Here is a 22,840-nt window from a genome sequence, read left to right on the forward strand (position 1 = left end):
GTGCAGCATTGTGTAAAGATTAGCAAACATAGCATTCAGTCATATTTTAACAAAAATCAAAAGAAATGGCATGTCATGGGGTCTACTTAACAGTACAGTGAACTAAATAGCAATACTAGAATAGGGGATTTAAAACCAGGCCCTGGATTAGTGTTTGTTTCTTCCAACATACCGAATATTCAGACAATTCTGTCAGAGAGAAAATTAATCAGACTGGAGGGAAAATATGAAATGCAACACACAGATGGTATGACATGAGGACAAATTGGTGCACTGAAAAGCAAAACCTTCACTGTCTTACACTGCTTTACTCCTTCAGCAGAGTGATGCTTTAACAATTAAACATTAACTTTCTGTTTGAAGTGAATGCAAGTCCCTGTTGCATTGCTTTTCACTTTTACTGGCATGCTGCAGTCGTGGAGTTCTAAAAAGATTTTTAAAAGAAAAATGCATATTGTACTTGTCATAGTTACGGTCATGGACATGGACATGAATACATAAGGGTTCACCGGCCGGTTAGCTCAGTTGGTTAGAGCGTGGTGCTAATAACGCCAAGGTCGCGGGTTCGATCCCCGTACGGGCCAAATGCTATTTTCCACCAGAACAAACAGCTGGCTGCTGCACAGGACATTAAGAGGGAAACATTAAGGCAGACACCCTTAGGTGTGACATGACATGAGGACAAATTGGCACACTGAAAAGCAAAACTTTACTCCTTCAGCAGAGTGATGCTTTAAGAATTAAACATTAACTTTCTGTTTGTTGCACCAGAACTAATTTAGGGGATTCGCACCAACAGGGTGAATACTTATGCAACTCCACAAACTGTTACATTTGTGCAAAACAGTACACAAATAGTTTTTAACAAATTGCTACATGTTACAGGAGAATTAAAACCCAATGCCTGAAACTTTTATCTAGATCTTTTTCTTTACACCAGCTCCAATGGAAAAAAAAAAAAAAACAATTTAACACTTTAATATAAAACTTTTGCAGTTGTATTTATGTAGGACTGTGTGGAGTTATTCAATCTTCAACCTGAGAACCTTTTTCCACGTTTGCTGAGTTTCCAGCATGTCTTTTTCCAAATTCTAAATGGGATTTCACATGGCAAACAAACCCTAGAGTCTTCCAGGAACAGGTGTTTTTAATACTGAGATCACGTGACACTTTAACCGCACAGAGGTGGACTAATTATGGGACTTCTGATGCAACTTATTGCACCATAACAAACTAGCCTATATGTACCTACATTTGCTGATTGCATTACATGCACATGTTGTTTAAGGTTACTTTTTATGGGAATTTGCGTGCTTCTGCAACGCTCTTTTCCTGTGTGGAGTTCTAAAGGATTTTTATCTGTAGAACTAATCGTCCGGTCATGGGCATTGTATGCGAGGTTCCCACCGGCCGGTTAGCTCAGTTGGTTAGAGCGTGGTGCTAATAACGCCAAGGTCGCGGGTTCGATCCCCGTACGGGCCAAACGTGTTTTTTTTCCACTTTGCGGGTTGCCTGCCTGTGAGCAATACTGTACGACACACAGACATGCCGGTGATGTCCGTGTCCTATGCTGCAGCTAAAGGTGTGCAGTCTCTTTTACTGGTCATCTGAAAAATACCTGTGCTGGCATTACAGGCTTTAATTCTGCTACTTCCTGCATATGTCAAGCTAGTTTTCTACCATCTGTGTAGAATAAAGCAAAGGATTTTGCTTTTTTGCTTTGCTATTAATCATTTCTTTTTTTAAATGAAGTAATTCTTTTTCATGGCTCTCTGTTTGTTTTTTGTTTTTTTTGCTGTTAATGGTGGCATTATTAGCCACTAACCTGACCATTTGGGTTTTGAATATACACTTGTATATAATCAGAATAATTGGAACAATGCACTTCTGTAAATAAAGCTCATCAGCAAGAACTTCTCTTTTAAAATAGACATTTAAAATAGTGTAATTAAAAATTAATTAATAATTTAAAAAAAAAACACCCTCTCACTTGAGACACACCGGCCGGTTAGCTCAGTTGGTTAGAGCGTGGTGCTAATAACGCCAAGGTCGCGGGTTCGATCCCCGTACGGGCCAAGTACAATTTTCCACTATTGTTGGTTGCCTGCCTGTGAACAATACCTTACGACAAGCCAGAGGTATCCCGCAGCGCATGACGTTAAAAAAATAAGAGAAGAAGTAAGGCAGCCGGTAGTACTGTCGAGTTCAAAAGTTTGCGTGACTCCCTGTAGCACTGTACTTTTGTTAAGAGCTTTGTGAAGTTTTGACCCCCAACTCTCTAATGAGATTTTTTGTTTTCTTCTGAACTGAATGCATAAGTCGCAACATAACTTTAAGGTTATTTAATAATAATAATAATAATAATAATAATAATAATTGTCGATTAGGTCAGTTGGTTCTCAACTCTGCTTTTCCACAATGGTATTGTCTTCTGCATTTAATGATACATTACCTCAAACCAGAAGAAACACTGGCTGCTGCACAGGATATTAAGAAGGAAAAACTAAGGCGGCCAGTCTCATTTACTGGTCATCTGAAAATACCTGTGCTGGCAATACCTTTAATTCTGTTAATTCCTTGCATATCTGTCCATTTCTACCATCTGAGTTAAACCTCTCAGCTACTACTAGCTGTCAGACAGTTTCTTGCTTGTAAGATTACTATGTCGCATGCCAGTAATGTCTGGGTCCTGTGCAAAAGCAGTCTTTGTAAATTTAAATTATAAATTATAGACATATTTACATGATTTGAAGTAACTTTATGTTTATATTGTTACAGTAGTACATCTTCTGCATATGTCTTTTACATTAAAAAAAAAAAAGCCAAAGATGTCACTTTTCCTACCTTAAGCTTTTGGAGGTCAGCTTCCTGTCTGATCCTGACCACACCCCCTTATAGGATGTCATATTCACAAAGTTATGCTACTTCTATGAAGCAGTTCCACTGTAAAGGCTTAGTAGCAAATGTTATGTCATATCTCTGGTTGAGACCAATTATGAACTAGAGTGATATAGCTGAGGTTAAGGAACTTTCATGCTGACAGTTTTTTTATGCATTTGGAAATTGGAATAATCTATTAATCCCTTATTGATGTCCCAAATATAATTTCATAAAGAACATTATTTCATTGTATAAGTCTCTCATTTGCTTTTGCTTTCAAAAGATTAGTCCAATAAACATAGTTCATTCCGATGTGGATATTGTTCCTCACAAGGTTACTTCTTTGCTGGTGTATGTGAGTGCTTTTCTTCCATTTTAAATAAAGTGAAACCACTTTGGCCAAATCTCTTAGGATTTCCTATGGCACTTTACCCATCTGTCTTTCCTTACACAAACAGGACCAATCTAATACAGTGCTTTTTTCCAGCTGAAACTCAGTTATTTGGCATCTGTTCAGTGGCATCTGACATCTTCACACAGGAAGCTATTGATTATCTTTTCCCAACAATAATAATAAATGCCTCTGGCTTTGTGTGTATACACTTTTAAGAAGTGGAAGAGTGGGTGTGCACTTGTGTGAATGAATTTCATAGATATAAATTATGCATTTCTAAATCGATTACAAATTGGATCTTTATGGTTGATAGTGCCGCAAGAATACTCTGAGTGGTCTCAAAGCAACTGGTCTTTAATCGGTGCTTTTATAATGGAGGGTTAAGGGGAAGATGCTACTTGATAACTTATGAAGCTCAGGCGAGAGGGAGAAGAGGAGAGAGAAGGCACAGGAGGCAGGACAATAACGACACTCAGTTATCTGAAGCTGGAGCAAACCTAATTTTGCTTTTGTCATTCAAATTTATTCATTTATTTTAAATATCCAGCTGTTCGAGCCCTGCTTTTTTTCCTTTTTCTCCGAGATGTCATCACTGTTGAAAGAAGAGATGCAGCGTGTCTTGTTCAGACCAGAAAAACAGAAACTGGTGGAGTTTATAGAGATCGAGGAGGAAAAAAGTGGACGACATTTCCTCTGTGTGGCCGGTAAGACCCCCGTGTTTGCATACATACTGTATATGTGAATAACATGGGAAACATCTGTAGCCTATTATTATGGCAAATACAAGCATTAATGCTACATTAATTTTGTGCTTATTGATAAAAATTTTAAAATGTGATATATTTGATATTTTTTTGGTGATTAAACCTTTATAAATCTCAGTTGTAGTACATAACATTTATTGTAGGATTCTATATAAAAGACTTCACCGTGAGGGGACAAACTGTAGAACCTTAATAGTTCTAGATTTAACCTCTTTAGCTAATTCTATTATACTATTATATAATAAATATGGTGCCTAAATAAAAAAAAAACATATCTTGACCTTTTGATTAACTTACTGGTAACATATTTAAATAGATATTTAGACATATCTTTCCCAATCCTGCTTATTAGCTTATATATAGTTTGAATTCAGTACATGAGGGAAATAACATCTGAATCATATTTGACATTGTATTTTTTGTGTATAGTATCTAAGAGCAAACAAGTCCAGATCTCAGTGGTGCGGTGTGAGAAAGCTCGCCCTGCCAAAAGTAAGAAATCTCGGCGTATTGGACTGGAAGACCACTACGTGAGGACGGAGGTGTGGGCTCTCGAAGAACTGAGGATTCTGGATGGGAGGGACCCTGACGCAGTAAGTCCAACTTTACCTAGACTGGGTATCTTAAATCGAGTGCTTGATTCCAGCCATAAGAAGTGGTAAATGCCTTAGTGGTCTATGCTAGACAGGACAGCGGCACTCAAACAACTCAAACAACTCAAACACTGCTCAAACACCATGCAAACAAATCAAACACCCCTCAAATATCTCAAACATCACACAAACAACTCAAACACCACTCAAACAACTCAAACACCACTCAAACAACTGAAACACAACACAAAGAACTCAAGCACCACTCAAACAACTCAAACACAACACGAGGAACTCAAACACCACTCAAACAACTCAAACACCACACGAACACCATTTAAACAACACAAACACTACTCAAACAACTCAAACACCACTAAAACAACTCAAACACCAATTAAACAACTCAAACAGCACTTAAACAATACAAACACTACTCACACACCACTCAAACAACACAAGCACCACTTAAATAACACAAACACCAACTCAAACACTACTCAAACAACTCAAACACCTCTCAAACAAGTCATTGAACTTCAAACACCTCTCAAACAGAGTCGAACTCATTGACTTAAATTATTATTAATTAAATTAAATTGACTTATATTATTAATTAAAATTTAACAAAATAACTAAAAAGAAAGAATTTTAAAATAGCCTACCAAGTTTATCAAACTGATCAAGTTTGGATGAACATCATATTGCTATTAAGACACATTTGACATTCTCACACATTAAAAGCTTTTATGTATTTCTCAGTTACAGTGTATTTTATGTATTCTTCATTTACATTACAGTTTGCAAAATTAATTACAAATTAAAAATATACAAATTGTAATTGCATAAGTACTCACCCCATTTGAGTGAAACCTTGGAATTAGTTCTAGTAGTTCTCTGACTAATGCCCTCTTTACTTGATCACTGATGTTTGGTAGATGGCCTCACCTAAGGAGAGTTGCAGTTGTGAAATGTTCTTTCCGTTTTTTAAATAATTTATTTAATGGTGTTCTGCAGAACATTTTAGGGGATCTTTTTATAACCAAACCCTGATTGATACTCTTCCAGAACTTTGTCCTGGACATGCGTTGAAAGCTTCTTGGTCTTCACGATGCTGTTTGTTTAGGAATGTTTTCCAACAAACTCTGGGATCATAACTACAGGTGTATGTATATTGCAATTAGTTTAACTGAACATAGTTGGACTCCATCCAACTAATTATGTGACTTCTGATGGCAACTGGTTAGACCAAAACTAATTTAGGGGTTTCACAGCAATGGGGGTGAATACTTATGCAATCCTAACTTTATTTTGTTCGTAAATAATTTTGCAAATTACTGTATATACCTAGACTTTCCCTGCAAATCCAATATCATGGTATACTCTATATTTGTTATTTGTGTGTGTATATATATATATATATATATATATATATATATATATATATATATATCATGGTCCAGGTTGTGACACTACAAAATGTGGACAGGTTCAAAATTCTCTATTTTAATTTGTTATTATAATTAATAAAGGGCATGCTAAACATAATTTTTATAAATATAATTTAAAATAAAGTATAAAATAGTATCAGTTTTTACAATTCTCAATAGCAGTGAGCTGCATACTCAAGATTGGCAGATCTGATCTTGGTTATTATTTCAGGTCTGCAACTGCCCACTGGTTTTCCAGTAATTAGGCTCAATTAAAATACTTTTAAAAATGCATTAATATTTATATTTACAGAGCTTGTTATATGTGATATGAAGACATTTCTGATGACTGTAAAAAAGCTAATTTTGTGAAAACCCTTTGGACATAAGGCAAGAAAGTGAAGAGACATGCAATGGTTTACAGTGAAGTCTTGACCTTTCCAAAACACCGGCTAAGACAGGCTCTTGCATTTCTGAATCTCACACATGTGATAACGGTCAGGTTTCAGTGTTAGCTCCTAAAAACAAAAGAGCAAGAGCTTCTTTTCCCACTCACCATTTTCCAAAGTTCAGTGTCATATTAATGAGAAATCCAATATAGACATAATGGAGACAGCAAACACTGGACTCAAAGTTCCAGAATGCAATGCAGCTATGATGACATTGTGATGAGATTCGGACCAGCTAGTTAGCGAGCTATAAGATGATTAGCGTGATGGCATTAAAAGTTGAAGCTTTGGAAGCTGATCTGTTTGAGCATGTGAGAGAGAGGAGGTCAGAGAGTTGGACAGACTGAAGGACTAAAGTGCCGCTGCATCACTCTTTTTAGAGATGAAGTATGGCCTAAATCTCACTGGCACCACTAAAGCAGGTAGTAACATGGCATTGTGGGTAATGTAGGAAATTCAAATAGACCATCATGTCAATGAAAAAAGTCAACTCTGAATTTCATTACAAAATAAATCACATTTTAATTAAAAAAAAAAAATTATCCAAGTTGTTGAGGGTGTATTTTTCCTTTAGAGATAGTTAAGTAGATGCCACTTGTAGCTTGCGATGTTCAATGTAGCAAAATATAATACAGATTGTTAAATAAGTACAGATTGTTACTATCTTTGAGTTTCTTTGCACTATTTTTCTTTTTTTTTTCTTATAGGACGATCCCTGCTTCCTGATGCACTTCGACACGGTGCGTCCTGTGAAAGCAGTGAACTGTGCTGCAAAGTATTGCCTGGCCCGCTGTCTGGTCGCACTTAGTGACTCACATCAGCACACTGAGCTACATCTTCGGAACTTTGACTGGACATACATTAAGCCGACGTCCATATACTCGAACAGAGGTGACTGCATGGTCCTAATGCGGATCTGCTTCTACGCCTTCAACCTGGTGTGTCTCTCCTTGTGTCCTGTGCCGTAGGAAGGGTTTGAGACATTGGACTCCTGCTCCTGACATCTCACATGAAACCTGGACAAATCCATCATCACAATGCTAACTTTGGTAGAAGATTGACTGGCGAAAACTCTTCACATGGCGAAATTTTGACCCTGTACTATATAACGTTTTGAAAACGCGAGCTTTCCTGAACTGAACTATGTTGTCTTTTGCACAAATCTACAATCTCATGTAAAGTTCTAGCATTGTAGAGACTGGGTTATACCGCCGAAAGTGAATTCCACTTCCACTGAGACACACCAACACACCACTACTGCGATTTATTGATTTCCTTTACATTTACTTGAACATGTAATAAATAAAATACTAATAAATAATAAATATGCCCATGAAAACTTTGACTATCTTTATACTCGCCTTTATTTACAGCCTACAGCCATTTTGTTAATCTGGCTCCTTATATCTACCATAATCTCCAGAAAGCAGAGGTTCCTAAGCTTAGAAAATTGATCCAAAAAATATTCTACATTGTTTTGGTTAAATTATATTGATACTTTCTTAAAATAGATGTGTGAGAGCATGTTATGGATAGCAAAACCCTATTTTGGCCAAATCTAATTTGTTCTTTTTTTGGCTGCTTGCCACACTGTTGAATCCAGCCACACAGACTTCCGATGGGTTTTCCCAGGCCGCTGGGGAAATTACTAATATACTGTATAATGTTGATCTGAGTGGAGCGAATCATGCCATTACTATAATTTCTCAGACTGAAAGCCTTGACGCTGAAGATTATAAATAGCACCGATATCCTCCTTAAAGGCGTGTTTCGGAAAAGATATCAGTACACAATCAGCCACGTGCTAGAAAATGGCGTCACTTTGGACGTACAAGTCCAAACTTTTGAAATCAGGAGTACTTAATTAATATAAAAGTGTACTTGGTAAAAATCTTGGATATATTTGCAAACAATGTTTAAATTGTCTGGAAAAAAAGGCAAGAGCATCACAGGAAGAAAAAGATTTGTACTTAAATAAATGCACATTCTCCTTTGTCAATTCCCTCTTAAGCTTCCACGCGTTTCCTAAATTTATATTTCCAGTATGTTGTAAATTCCATGATGGTTATAGAAAATATAACTTGTTTTTTTTTAGTCCTTGACCAAGAATGGCCTGATACTATGCACATTTAAAGTGATCATTGTGTAGCTGCTTAATATGGTGTTAGGAAATAAAAACGATAGATCGTGACATCAGAGCAGCACCGTTTCCACAGGTCTTTGTGTCCTGCAATGAAAAGTTATGGTATTCCTGATGTATATATTGTAGTATATCTGAGATGTATAAATTTTGAAAGAAAAATATTTCAAAAAACTGTTGCACTGGAGGTTTTTTCTGTTATTTTGATTGTTATTTTGCCTGTACAGAAATGCTAGTTTTAAAGACAAAAAAAAGAGTTTATAGATATTTTGGCAAAAACTTAATATCTGGACACCCAATTTCAAATAGTTCATAGTTCAAATTAAGCTCTTAGGACAGAGAGAGATATATAAAATGTTTGTCATTCATGATATTTCCAAAGTATCATTGTTGAGAACACTATATATAAAGAAAACATAAATGAAATATGTTCCCAGATTGTTGACATCTATGAACGGGCATCGCATAAATCCCAATTTAACTTCTAATTATTATTTTTGTTATTATTATTACTAGTAGTAGAAGGAGGAGCATGAGGAAGAGGAGGATGAGGAGGAGTCAGTGGTGTGTGTAGAGGGGCCCAGGAGTGGCACATGGATGATTATTAAAAATTGACCTTCACATTAGTAATATGACAAGGCTACAAAACATTGGATTTGAAATCGAATAATCCGTCATGGGGAAACTACTTAGACAAAGCTGTACATTTTTTAGAAACATAAAACATGACGGGGTGTGCTGTTATAGGAAAGTAATCAATGATAGATCAGACCTTGCCTCGTGCCCAGTGTTCCCGATAAATGCTCCAGATCCACCACAACCCTTGACTAGAGTAAGCGCTTACTGAAAATGAATGAATGAATGAATGAAATTGATGAAATACTAAAATCTAATATATATTTCCACTGTAGGTTTTGATTACCTGTTGCCTAGTTTCTTTATGTATTGGTGTATTGATATAATTAACTTTTTTGTAACATGTCAAAAAAAATTGTAAATGATTTTGGTCATATAATGAGAGAGTGAGTGACTGAGTAAAAGAGTGAGTGAGTGAGGGAGGGAGAGAGTAAAAGAGTGAGTGAGTGAGTGAGTGAGTGAGTGAAGAAGTAAGTGAGGGAGTAAAAGTGTGTGGGAGGGAGGAAAAGAGTGAGTGAGTAAGTGAGTAAAAGATTGAATGACTGGGCGAATGAGGGAGTAAAAGAGTGAGTGAGTGAGTGAGTGAGTGAGTGAGGGAGGGAGTGAGTAAAAGAGTGAGTGAGTAAGTGAGTAAAAGATTGAATGACTGGGTGAATGAGGGAGTAAAAGAGTGAGTGAGGGAGGGAGTAAAAGTGTGAGTGAGTGAGTGAGTGAGTGAAGGAGGGAGGGAGGGAGTAAAAGAGTGAGGGAGGGAGTAAAAGAGTGAGTGAGTGAGTGAGTGAAGGAGGGAGGGAGGGAGGGAGTAAAAGAGTGAGGGAGGGAGTAAAAGAGTGAGTGAGTGAGTGAGTGAGTGAAGGAGGGAGGGAGGGAGGGAGTAAAAGAGTGAGTGAGTGAGTGAGTGAGTGAGTGAGTGAGGGAGTAAAAGAGTGAGTGAGTGAGTGAGGGAGGGAGGGAGGGAGTAAAAGAGTGAGTGAGGGAGGGAGGGAGTAAAAGAGTGAGGGAGGGAGTAAAAGAGTGAGTGAGTGAGGGAGGGAGGGAGTAAAAGAGTGAGGGAGGGAGTAAAAGAGTGAGTGAGTGAGTGAGTGAGTGAGGGAGGGAGGGAGTAAAAGAGTGAGTGAGTGAGTGAGTGAGGGAGGGAGTAAAAGAGTGAGTGAGTGAGGGAGGGAGGGAGGGAGGGAGTAAAAGAGTGAGGGAGGGAGGGAGGGAGGGAGGGAGTAAAAGAGTGAGTGAGTGAGTGAGTGAGGGAGGGAGTAAAAGAGTGAAGGAGGGAGGGAGGGAGGGAGGGAGTAAAAGAGTGAGTGAGTGAGTGAGTGAGGGAGGGAGTAAAAGAGTGAGTGAGTGAGTGAGTGAGGGAGGGAGGGAGGGAGTAAAAGAGGGAGGGAGGGAGGGAGGGAGGGAGTAAAAGAGTGAGTGAGTGAGTGAGTGAGGGAGGGAGTAAAAGAGTGAGTGAGTGAGGGAGGGAGGGAGGGAGGGAGTAAAAGAGTGAGTGAGTGAGTGAGGGAGGGAGTAAAAGAGTGAGTGAGTGAGTGAGGGAGGGAGGGAGGGAGGGAGTAAAAGAGGGAGGGAGGGAGGGAGGGAGGGAGGGAGTAAAAGAGTGAGTGAGTGAGTGAGTGAGTGAGTGAGGGAGTAAAAGAGTGAGTGAGTGAGTGAGTGAGTGAGTGAGGGAGTAAAAGAGTGAGTGAGTGAGTGAGTGAGTGAGTGAGGGAGGGAGTAAAAGAGTGAGTGAGGGAAGGAAGGAGGTGTTGCCTGGAGTATATGCCTGTAAAATACGGTAGGTGGCAGTATGCACGTTCAACACGCAACTCGCCGAAACACCACCGAAGAAGAAAAACGGCGGCGCAGAATTGTTTGGCGCCGATTTTTGAGTTGTGGGTTTGTGAGTTTGTGAGCTCGCGCTGTCCGAAAGCGAGTAACGAAGTCGTTTCTGTCTCCTGTCGGATTTGTCGGTTTGTTGTTTCTTTGCTTTGGAACACGGTGCAGTTTTGCCAGGACTCGTATCGAAATGTATATAAAGTCTATCATTTTGGAGGGCTTTAAGTCGTACGCGGAGAGGACGGAAATTAACGGCTTTGACCCCCTTTTTAACGCCATCACCGGCCTCAACGGCAGCGGAAAGTCCAACATCCTCGACTCCATCTGCTTCCTCCTCGGCATTTCTAACTTATCCCAGGTACTAAAACCTCTCACTGGCTAAAAATGCTAACCTGCGTTCATTTGTTTTGCTAGCTAGCTGACTAGCTAACACCTAACAAGCGTCTTCCTGTGACTGTCAGGACTCAGAGCTATCTTAGTGAACTGTAAAATATTATTATGTCACTTATTTTATATTATACATAATATAGACAATAAGAAGAAATCCACTTTAACACCTAAATGTTGAGTCTGAGCTAACATATCGAGTTGCTCAGAGAAAGTACAGGTGTAAGCACTGGGCAGTTGTAGCTCAGTGGTTAAGACGTTGGACTTCTGACCAGAAGGTCGTGAGTTCAAATCCCACCACCAGCAAGCTGCTAGTGCTGGGCCCCTGAGCAAGGCCCTTAACCCTCAACTGCTCAGTGGTGTAGATGAGATAATTGAAGTTGTTCTGAATAAGGGCGTCTGCCAAATGCTGTAAATGACTAAGAAATTTTTTAAAAATGACTTTACACATATTTTCTGACTGTATCCTCATGATGTTTTGTGTTTCCGGGTTGTTTCAGGTAAGAGCATCAAATCTCCAGGATTTAGTCTACAAAAATGGACTGGCCGGAATCACTAAAGCCACAGTGTCTATCACTTTCGACAACTCGAACAAGAAACAGAGCCCACTGGGGTTTGAGACCCACGACGAGATCACCATCACTAGACAGGTGAGCTTCTCCTATACTGATGAACTTGTTTAAAGCGGCAGTATGTAACTTTGGGTCTTTCAGAGATTCGGAAATGTCGTTACAGCATCACGGTCACAGAAGAACGTTTTCTGTGAGTCATTATACAATGACGTAGTGCTTAGATTTGTGGAAAGTAAAAAATCCCAACCTTACAGCTCTGTTAGAAATGAATTTTTTTCAGCTTTCCAGGTCGATCATGTTGACATTAGTATTTTTAAAAGTTGCATACTACAGTTTTAAGTGCTGCTGCTGCTCAAGACTCTAGGCATTAAATGAATCGATTTCCTGTGCTTTGCTTCCAGGTTGTTATAGGTGGGCGGAATAAGTATCTCATCAACGGCGTGAACGCAAACAATATGCGTGTCCAGGATCTGTTCTGCTCCGTTGGGCTGAATGTCAACAATCCCCATTTTCTTATTATGCAGGTAATATTTACAGTTATTCTCTTTATTATAAAAGCTAAGGATGCTTTATGCTTTCTCCTTTTTTTTTTTTTGTTTGTTTGTTTTTTTCTAGTAAACTGGTGTCTTCCTTTTTTTAGGGAAGAATCACCAAAGTCTTGAATATGAAACCCCCTGAGGTGAGGTGATGAATTCATGCAGGTTGCGTTTTAACTACGTATATGCATTACATGTACAGTTTATACTTATATACGTTATATGTATTTATTTAACATATGTGGCAAAGTGTCTGTCTGTCTGTTCTAGAATAAAAGCTGCATAATTTAAATATTATTTTTATACATTTCCTCTCATGTAATACTGTCGTCTTGGTGTAGATTCTGGCCATGATTGAAGAGGCGGCTGGTACCAGGATGTACGAGTGCAAGAAGATCAGCGCTCAGAAAACCATCGAGAAGAAAGATGCAAAACTGAAAGAGATTCAAACGGTCGGTCTGTGTTTGTGTGTGTGTGTGTTTGTGTGTGTGTGTGTGTGTGTGTGTGTGTCTGTAAGCATGTGTTGGGAGTTGCACTTCAATTGCTTGTGTGTTTTCTCACCACTGTAGATCCTGGACGAAGAGATCACCCCTGCTATGGAGAAACTGAAAGAGGTTAAGAACGATTGTTCTTATTAGGCTTAAGAATACATTATTTTAAACAGTGACTCAAGCTAATCAAAACTCTTCCACCCGTCAGGAGCGTGCCTCCTACCTGGAGTACCAGAAGCTGATGCGGGAGATCGAGCACCTGAGCCGGCTCTACGTGGCGTGGCAGTTTGTGTGCGCCGAGGAGACCAAGCTGAAGTCGGCTGAGGACCTGCAGATGATGCAGAGCTCCATCAGCGAGCTCCAGAACAGCATGCAGAAGAACGCAGACCGCATCCGTGAGCTCAGCGAAGAGATTAAAGTGCTGGAGAAGAGCAGGGACAAGGTAATGCACCTGAAGACTCCTTCCATAAGGAAACTTCGCCTTAGAGAAAACGTAACGTTACAAACGATTACGTTTTTCTTTGTGACATAACACATTTTTAGTCTTAGATTATGAGGTGTGTGTGTGTGTGTAGGAGGTGGCAGGCGTTCTGAAGGCTCTGGAGGAGACTCTGGCTGAAGCACAGCGGGTGGACACAAAAGCTCAGAGTGCTCTTGATCTGAAGAAGCAAAACCTTAAGGATGAGACTAAGAAGAGGAAAGAACTTGTCAAAAACATGGAAGAGGTAAAATATCAGTGATTTACAAATGTGTAAATGTGTATAGTCACATTTGGGGTTTTTTTTGCGATTGATTAGATACATTTCCTCAGTTTCCCCCAATGTATTAGGTATACATAGCTCATAGCTCTCTTCAAAGGCTTACAACTAGCATTCAGCCTTGCTTTAGCATGTCATCCAATAGACTGCTTCGTGTTGCAAAAGTGTATCAGGTGGAGCAGTGCTGCTGGGGAAATGTCAGGACATATGTAAATACATTTGGAAATGCCCTAAGACCTAGCTGGCTCTTAAACTAGCTCTTCTTTGTCACAGGTAAACATTTGTCAGTATCCGAGTTGCGATTTGCATTGTCATATTTTCATCATTAGCTAGATAGCTAGCTTAGCACCACGATTTTGCTGCATATGTTTTAAACCCAACATTGTTTTCTTTCACAAGGACAAGAAGGTGTTGTCAGCAAAAGAAGGCGAGGTGGCGAAGGCGATGGAGCGACTGAGAGCTGTGCAGGAGGAGGGGCAGAAAGACGCAGAGGAACTGGAGGCGGCCCAACAGCACTTCAAGGCGGTGTCCGCTGGCCTCTCAGCCAACGAGGATGGTGAAGCGGCCACGCTGGCGGGTCAGATGATGACCTGCAAGAACGATATGAGCAAAGCGGAGACGGAGGCCAAGCAGGTAACATTTTCACCCAAACACCTAGGTGGAAATTGTACACAGATAAATACTTTGTTATTAATAATTATGCTTTTGTGTCTCACTCAGGCTCAAATGAAGCTAAAGCATGCTCAGCAAGAGCTGAAAAGCAAGCAGACACAAGTGAAGAAGATGGACAGCGGCTATAAAAAAGACCAGGACGCCTTTGAGGCTGTGCAGAAATGCAGAGACAAATTGCAGGCTGAACTTGAGAAACTCAACTACGAAGGTTTTAATTATAACATTTAGTGTAATGTCCTGCTTCAGTGAACCAGTTAACAACTGGTGCTTGTAGAATATTAAAGCTTTCTCGTTTGTGTCTCAGATGGCCGAGAGGAGCGTTTGATTGAACAGAAAAGGCAGCTGTCTCGTGAAGTCAACCACCTACGTGAAAAATACGAGTCCTTCATGGGGCAGTTCCCTAACCTGCGTTTCGAATACTCGTAAGTACCCGTGGATGTAATGGCAAAATACATTAAATGTAATCGTAAATGTAAAAGGGTGGGAGATGTGACAGAAAAATTTCATAACATGATATTTAAAGACATTTCTACAATACATGATGTGTGTCATGGTGTATAGGTTTGTTAACAAACTGCTAGCAAAACTGTAGTGTTGCTTTTTAATAACAAACTTTTAAATTAAAATAATTTTAGGATGCTTTTATTTAATTAATTAGATGTTGCTTTATTTTAATAATTTATTTTTTTACTTAAATAGTTTTATTGTAGATAGTACAATAAAAACAATTAAATAAAAAGAAATAATTTTAGGATGCTTTTGTTTAATTAATTAGTGGTGCTTTAATTAATTATTTATTTTTTGTTGTAATATCTACAAAAATATATTATCATCAATAGGGAGTGTGTTTTTTTTTTTTTTTTTTTTTCTTTTTTTCTTAAATCTGTAAAAATCTTCAGCACAGAGTCAGCTGCTTCCACAGTTTTTTAAATGTTGTTTGAATAAATAATGAAAAAATTAATAGTAATGATACTAAAAAAAAATGATAAGAAGAAGAATGGAAAGATAGCACAATATCTCAGAAAAGTGTATTGTGACATAATTTATCAGAATATCGATGTTGTATTGGCTGTCCTGTACTGGACTTCCTCATGAGCACCCACAGGTAGAGATCTTATCTCCTTATCTGACGATGGGGGATGATTGGAGTTGCTCTGTTTTTCTGTTTAGGAGTTGAATTCGTATGTTGTGATTTTGCAGGGATCCTGAGAAGAACTGGGACCGCAGTAAAGTCAAGGGTCTGGTGGCAAACCTCTTCACAGTGACTGACGTGTGTAACGCTACGGCTCTGGAAGTGGTGGCAGGAGGACGACTCTATAACGTAGTGGTGGACACTGAGGTAAGCTCTGAATGGACAGATCCCGATTGTTTTTTTTTTTCTCGACCCAGAGACAGCTATATTGATCTCTGTGTAGTGCCAGCTTATAGCTGAAGCTTTATTTATTTACTTTTTTCATTTCATTCATTTTAATATAAGTGACATTGTATTTGGTTGCCCCTTTCTGTTCCATACTGCAAAAGTATCTCAAATTATTTTCAGGTAACTGGAAAGAAACTTCTGGAAAAGGGTGAACTGAAACGCAGATACACCATCATCCCCCTGAACAAGATCTCTGCACGAACTCTCGACAATGGAGTCGTCCGCACCGCTAAAAACATTGTAATAAACCTCAAGATAAAGACCATTTTCACTGGGCTAAATATTGAATTATGTTTTTTTTTTTTTAGTGCAGCCTTTACATTTTTGTCTAATTTATCAGGTGGGAGAGGATAACGTTCACACAGCTCTGTCGCTGGTGGGTTACGAGTCCGAGTTGCGGAAGGCCATGGAGTATGTTTTCGGAACCACGCTGGTGTGTGATACTCTGGACAACGCCAAGAAAGTTGCTTTTGATAAAGGCGTCAGCACCAAAACTGTCACACTCGGTGGAGACGTGTTTGATCCACAGGGAACACTGACCGGAGGTGAGTACTGGTGCTGATGGAGCGTGAATTTAATATACTGTATTTCTAGATAGCTATATAAAACAGGAGTGCATTAAATGTGTACTTTGTGTATAGGTGCTCGGGCTCAGACAGCCTCTGTGCTTTCTAAGCTGGCGGAGGTTAAAGATGTACAAGACAAATTAAGGGCCAAAGAGGCAGAGCTCGCTACCGTGGAAAAGGAGCTCGGCAGCCTCAAGGGAACTGCTGAAAAGTAAGCATTAAAAATCCCTTGATCCCATTTCTTTCTGAGTGAAAATAAGTACAAATCATTAGCCTGGGACAAGCAGATATTGTGTCCAGGCTGTTCGTTTTTTTACTTGGAGTTGGACAAGTAGGTTAAATAACCAGAAAAACAAAAACTACTCCTTTACTAACTTTTGTTTAAAAAAAATCTTTTGATATGTAGCTATGTTTGAGTTTAATGCGCTTTATGGTGGATGAAATATCTTATGAAGCTTCTGCTTAATACATACAGTCACCTCAGTTAAACATATCGAGAGAGTAAAGAAGCTAGCCATACTCAAATAATGAACGCACATGAATGCCACCACAAAGTCGTAATTGCGAGTGGGAAATTCGGATTTTCTTTGAGCTCAGGGTTTCCGAGCTGGGGGCGTGTCAGTAAGAAAACATGGTGCAATCAGTGGATGCAACGTCTGTAGCTGAGGGTAAATTTGTTGAAATTGAATGGGTATTTAGCAGTGATGTGTCTCTGTCAGGCTTTTTTTATTTTCTAATTGCTAATTGCCTGCACATTATACGATAGCATTGTACAATTACCATATAATATGTAACAATAAAGTTTGCAGTGGCTTCATAAATTGATTAAAAACAAAAAAGCAAAACACACCTGATGTGCATTCTTTCTTCTTCATTTTCTAGAAGTAAAGTTTAAAAAAAAAAACCTTGGTGTATTAAGAGAAGGTACACCGCCATCTTGCTCTGACCGAAGTGACTTGAACGCGCCTGACGTTGTTATTACGACTTCCCAACTCGTAAATACGAACTTCCCAGGAGCACTTGAACACACAGTAATATCTTTTATGTATGGTGTGAGAACAGAACCCCACAGCTTATAGCACATACTTTGGCCAGCTGACGTTTCGTCATGGGTGCAAACACGATTCATTCCATATGATCATAAATTTGTTTCCCTTAGTCTGTATTAACGTACTTAACTAGCTAACTAGCTCGCTATACATGATTTGATTATGCTGTCTACCACCTTGTCAGTTAGGTCTCCTGACAGCCAGAACACATGACTGTGGAACACACTTTATGATTTCCCCTCCCCTGAGGAGCCCGTATTACTCCAGCAGAGAAGAAAAGAGACTTTTGTTAGAGAGGATGAATGTTTTTAATTTTCTCTGGTAGGTATCGTCATCTGAAGCAGCAGTTGGACCTGAAAACTGAAGAAGCTCAGATACTGGAAACCAAACTCCAACAAAGCTCTTTCCATAAACAGCAGGAAGAGCTTGAGAACCTCCGCAGGACCATTGGTATATACACACACACACACACACACACTTATACAGAAAATCTGGCAAATCATGTTGTAGCGATCATCATATCTGATTGATCATCACTTTAATAGCACAATGCACATTAATAATACAGTGTATTCTAATATATAGTAGATGTGATGAGACTTGTCATGCCATGCCAAATGATTTCAGTTTGCTATCGATTTTTTTTTTCTTTTTTTTGAGCGAAGTGTCTTGAGTGTCTGTTTCGTTTCCTGCGTTAGAGGAAAGCGAGGAGACGCTGAAGAAGACGAAGGAGGTGCAGAAGAAGGCGGAGGAAAAGTATAAAGTCTTGGAGAACAAGATGAAGAATGCAGAGGCAGAGAGAGAGAAAGAGCTGAAAGCAGCGCAGCAGAAACTCAACCAGGCAAAAAGCAAAGCAGACGCCTTCAACAAGAGACTCAAGGAGAGACAACAGGTACCGTAGTCCTAAAAAAAAAAAAAAAAAAAAAGCAACGTAGTGTGAAAGGCAGTGCTAACAGATGTGTTGTGGTACAGTGAGTTTTTGTTTTGGTTCTACATTGTAAATCCTGACCATCAATTTGAGAATTATCTGTATCACTGAGCATGTAAACTTTCCAACTATATACCACTGTAAGACACCTCGGGTGTATTTTATATTCTCGTTGGCCACAACTTATCAAAAGCACAAAACACTCGATCAAGAGGTGGCTAAATCAGGAGCCAGGGACAAGATTATTACATGTTCGTGCTGTTGTTTTTTTATTTATAGTTGCCTGAAGGACAAGCAGGCTTGCGGTCACCAACATTTATTTTGTTTCTTGTCCAAAAACCAGAGATTAAAACAAACAAAAAAAAAAAAACCCTACCTGACATTTGCTAAACCCCTGTCTGACTCCACTTACTCTGTTACTGCTGAACTTCTAGTGGTAATAATATGCCCACATTCTCTTCCCTATATGTTTCCTATTGTTTAATTCACCTCCCCATTATCACCAAGAATTCAGCTTGTTTTTAAACTGAATCCAACAATTTAACAACAATGTACAACTGCACTATTTTTTAAAAAATTTTTAAACTAACTATGCTTTGCAATCCAACTCTGGTTATTTCACAAACCTTTACTTTGTTATATACTGTACTGTGTACTATGTAATTTGCTATATAATATATAAGCTATGTTAAAATGTCCAGATATAAAATTTCCATAATTCTAAAAGAACTTTTGTTCTGTCTGCTTCTCTCTGTCTGTGTGTATCTCTCTGTCTTTTTCTTTGGTGTGTGTGTGTGTGTGTGTGTGTGTGTGTGTGTGTGTGTAGGAGGCTGATGCTGTGGCTTTGGAGCTTGAGGAGCTGAAGCGGGAGCAGGCTGGCTATGAACAGCAGATTCAGGCTGTGGATGAGGCAATGAAAGCCATACAGGAACAGATCAGTGCAATGACCACTGAGGTTGCAGCCAATAAGGTACGAGTATGCAGATCAGATCATCTGTGCAGGATTTACTCAACGCTGTTCCTATAGAGATAACTTGGAAATGGTTAATTATTATGAATATTTTTGCATATATATAAACAGCTTCATCATCCCATGCTATATTATTGGCCAAACACAGTGGGGCATGCTATTATAGGAAACAAATCTACAACAGGTGGAGTGATGCCCTAACCTCCCCAAAGTTGTTTTTTTTTTTTTTTTTTTCCCCCAGTAACAGCATGAAGTGAAGCAAGAATACTAGAAGCTTAGAGTGAAAATAAGGACAGGCGGGGGGAATTTTTTTTTTTTTTTTTTTTTTGTAGGAAATGTGATGCAATGCATACTGAATGATGAAAAATGTGTCCACAGGATGCTGTGCGGCAAGCGCAGGAGCAGCTGACCCAGCAGAAAGAGGTGATCCTGGCCCAGGAGCGAGAGATCAAGGGGAAGAGTGAAGAGGCCAACCGGTTAAGAGAACACAACAACGATGCTCAGCTCAAAATCAAAGAGCTGGAACATAACATCAGCAAGCACAAGAAGGACAGTGCAGATGCTGCTGCTAGGGTGAGTGTGTGAAAGGGACGGGGTGTGTGCGGTCTCTCCTTCCTCCCCTCTTCCACACATTCAGCTCTCTCTCCCTCTTCTACACTTGGCTCTTGCTCCCTCTCACACTTTCAGCTCTCTCTCCCTCTCTCTCTCTCTCTCTCCCCTGATTCATTGCCTGACTACATTAACGCAGATTATTCCAAGTGATGCAGCAGGACGTGTTATCCACTCAATAAATGTGAGCAATGGACAATAATTCTGTGCAGCTATTCTGTGTGCAGATAATGAGAGCGCACTAATATTAGGAGCTGCTCTGGCACTGTACTTGTATACGAGCTGACCACTAATGCTGCAGTCTGTATCCACTTCTTTACAACTGGCAGTTTCTAGCAATAAAACTCATACAGCAATTAACAGTGTTGGTAAAAACATTTTCCTTTCCTCTCATTAGTTTGTTATCGCTGCCCTGCCTCGCTCTTTACCCTCTCTGACCCCGAGCTGCATTCATGCCGCAGCCAAATAAGACACAAGGCACATTAACTTCTCGGAACAGATTAATAAATAATTTTTTATTTTTTTTATGGGTAGCCAATATCCCTGGGTACAGTGCCAGAGTAAACACCTAGGTGTGTGTTGGGGGGGAAACACTGCTGTATATAATGTAGAAGGGTAATCACGATATGGATTTCTTAGTGAGGAAGTATAAATGATGTATGCTTATCTGGCATTACGTAGGTGACCCGCATGCTGGCTGAGAACGACTGGATCTCATCTGAGCGGCATCTCTTCGGCCAGCCCAACTCTGCATACGACTTCAAGGAGAACAGCCCTAAAGAAGCTGGCCAGAGACTAAAGAGACTCGAGGAGACCAAAGACAAGCTGGAGAGAAACATCAACCGCAGGGCCATGAACATGCTCAGTGAGGCTGAGGAAAGGGTACGAACTTTCACCACCTGATGGCTGACTGATTTACAGTTCATGTATAATTAATATTTGGATCGAAAATGATATTTCTTGGTCATGCTGGGTGTTGATATTGAAATGTCTGTTTTATTAGTATAATGACCTGAAAAAGAAGAAGAGGATCGTTGAGAACGATAAAGCAAAGATCCTGGAGACGATCAAAGAGTTGGACCAGAAAAAGAATGAGGCGCTCAACGTGGCATGGCAAAAGGTCAGCATTTAAAGAATTTAATGTTTGATGCCATGAACTTGAACCTGTAAATGACTAAATGTGCAATGCATGATTTGGTTTTTAGGTGAATAAGGATTTCGGATCCATATTCTCCACTCTGTTGCCCGGGGCAGATGCTCGTTTGGCTCCGCCCGAGGGCTGTGGTGTCCTTGACGGCCTAGAGTTTAAGGTCGCTCTTGGAAACACATGGAAGGATAACTTGACAGAACTGAGTGGAGGCCAAAGGTCAGGCAATCCAGACCCAATGGCAGTGGTTTTAATTCTGTATGTATTATCGTCATGTTAAACTAATGTGTTTGTACGTGTGTTTCAGGTCGCTGGTGGCACTTTCTTTGATTCTGGCCATGCTGCTGTTTAAACCTGCTCCGATCTACATCCTAGATGAAGTGGACGCTGCTCTCGACCTCTCACACACGCAGAACATCGGGCAGATGCTGCGCACACACTTCACACACTCCCAGGTTATACATTAAAACCCACACGCACAGGATTATGAATAGCTTGTACCAAAGAAGTGCATTTATACTACTAATATTCTGTATTATATTAATTTTTTAATCAGTCAGTTGTCTAATATATATATATATATATATATATATATATATATATTAATCTGTTTGTTTTTCTTTTTCCCTTTTGTAGTTTGTGGTGGTGTCGCTGAAAGACGGCATGTTCACCAACGCCAACGTTCTCTTTAAGACCAAGTTTGTGGACGGTATTTCTACAGTGACACGCACAGCTCAGACACACGAGGGAAAAGTTCTGGCCCAGCGCGCACATGACAAAGCCAAGAGCAAGGATAAACGTCAGCGTGAGATACTCGCCAGCTAAACACGCAGTCACAGGACATGCAGATAATCTTGATAAATTTAGCTTCTTTATTCTAAACATGTATGTATACAAGTTTTTTTTTTTTATATATATATACAGTTAGTATATTTGCTCTCAGCCTAGTACTTAATTTTCCCTAATTTTTAGAGTTCTTTTGACTTGATGTAAAAATTTGTGTGGATCTGATTTGAAGGTTCATTCATTTTAAGGGCCAGTAAAAGCATGGTAGGTAACATCATGTACCTGTACTGGGAACAAATGTGTTGGTTTTTTTTTTTCTTCATTTTTTGTACAGTATGTTTATATTTTCTATCCTGCATTCTACTTCATCTATACTGCCTACTTCCTATTCCATACGCTCTGCTTCCATAAGATGCATTTCATTCCTTATATCTTGTTTGGTTTAACTATTTTCAATAAACATGTGCAATTGATAAATGCTTTCTGTAGGAGTTATGTAATGATTTGGACTACAGTAATTTGTAGCGCTGTAGTTTTATTTTGATGCATTTGATTGAACTCTTAGCTCTTAGTAGCTCTTAGCAACTCAGTAATTTGGTTCTTCAAACTTTTTGTGCCATTATCAGTCAACACTTGGCTAACATGGATGGCATGGAAGCCACTAAAAATGTTATTTTTCTTGCACACAGTGTAGTAAGACATGCAGTTTGGTTTAGTGTTGGACTCATCATAATGGAAATCAATGCTTGTGCACAATTTAGCTATTTCTTTTCTTAAACCAATTTCATTTGCATATATAGCTATCTTATTTATGTAGTAACAATGAGGTACTAGTGGCAAAGGATTTTACA

At 39.3% G+C, this 22,840-nt stretch overlaps 2 protein-coding genes and 3 non-coding genes across 5 annotated transcripts; all 5 read left to right on the plus strand.

Moving 5' to 3' along the window:
• The first annotated feature begins 510 nt into the window (after positions 1-510).
• On the plus strand, positions 511-584 carry trnai-aau (transfer RNA isoleucine (anticodon AAU)). Its single transcript has one exon. It is a non-coding gene; the product is annotated as a tRNA-Ile (tRNA).
• An 824-nt stretch (positions 585-1,408) lies between these two features.
• On the plus strand, positions 1,409-1,482 carry trnai-aau (transfer RNA isoleucine (anticodon AAU)). Its single transcript has one exon. It is a non-coding gene; the product is annotated as a tRNA-Ile (tRNA).
• A 520-nt stretch (positions 1,483-2,002) lies between these two features.
• trnai-aau (transfer RNA isoleucine (anticodon AAU)) lies at positions 2,003-2,076 on the plus strand. Its single transcript has one exon. It is a non-coding gene; the product is annotated as a tRNA-Ile (tRNA).
• Positions 2,077-3,077: 1,001 nt separating this feature from the next.
• exoc1l (exocyst complex component 1 like) lies at positions 3,078-7,797 on the plus strand. Its single transcript, XM_026943256.3, has 3 exons — positions 3,078-3,978; positions 4,468-4,631; positions 7,218-7,797. The coding sequence occupies exons 1-3, from the start codon at positions 3,858-3,860 to the stop codon at positions 7,476-7,478; spliced, it is 546 nt and encodes a 181-aa protein (XP_026799057.1). The 5' UTR covers positions 3,078-3,857; the 3' UTR covers positions 7,479-7,797.
• Positions 7,798-11,075: 3,278 nt separating this feature from the next.
• On the plus strand, positions 11,076-22,722 carry smc2 (structural maintenance of chromosomes 2). The gene is made up of 24 exons (XM_026943262.3): positions 11,076-11,456; positions 11,986-12,135; positions 12,459-12,581; positions 12,698-12,736; positions 12,935-13,045; positions 13,163-13,207; positions 13,293-13,526; positions 13,660-13,809; positions 14,242-14,475; positions 14,563-14,722; positions 14,819-14,936; positions 15,715-15,853; positions 16,055-16,174; positions 16,275-16,479; positions 16,576-16,711; positions 17,875-17,999; positions 18,248-18,441; positions 19,304-19,447; positions 19,826-20,020; positions 20,738-20,938; positions 21,060-21,176; positions 21,262-21,422; positions 21,511-21,658; positions 21,840-22,722. The coding sequence occupies exons 1-24, from the start codon at positions 11,289-11,291 to the stop codon at positions 22,026-22,028; spliced, it is 3,606 nt and encodes a 1,201-aa protein (XP_026799063.3). The 5' UTR covers positions 11,076-11,288; the 3' UTR covers positions 22,029-22,722.
• The last annotated feature ends 118 nt before the right edge of the window (positions 22,723-22,840 follow it).

This window comes from Pangasianodon hypophthalmus, chromosome 28 (genome assembly GCF_027358585.1).
Source record: "Pangasianodon hypophthalmus isolate fPanHyp1 chromosome 28, fPanHyp1.pri, whole genome shotgun sequence".
NCBI classification, from domain to species: Eukaryota; Metazoa; Chordata; class Actinopteri; order Siluriformes; family Pangasiidae; genus Pangasianodon; species Pangasianodon hypophthalmus.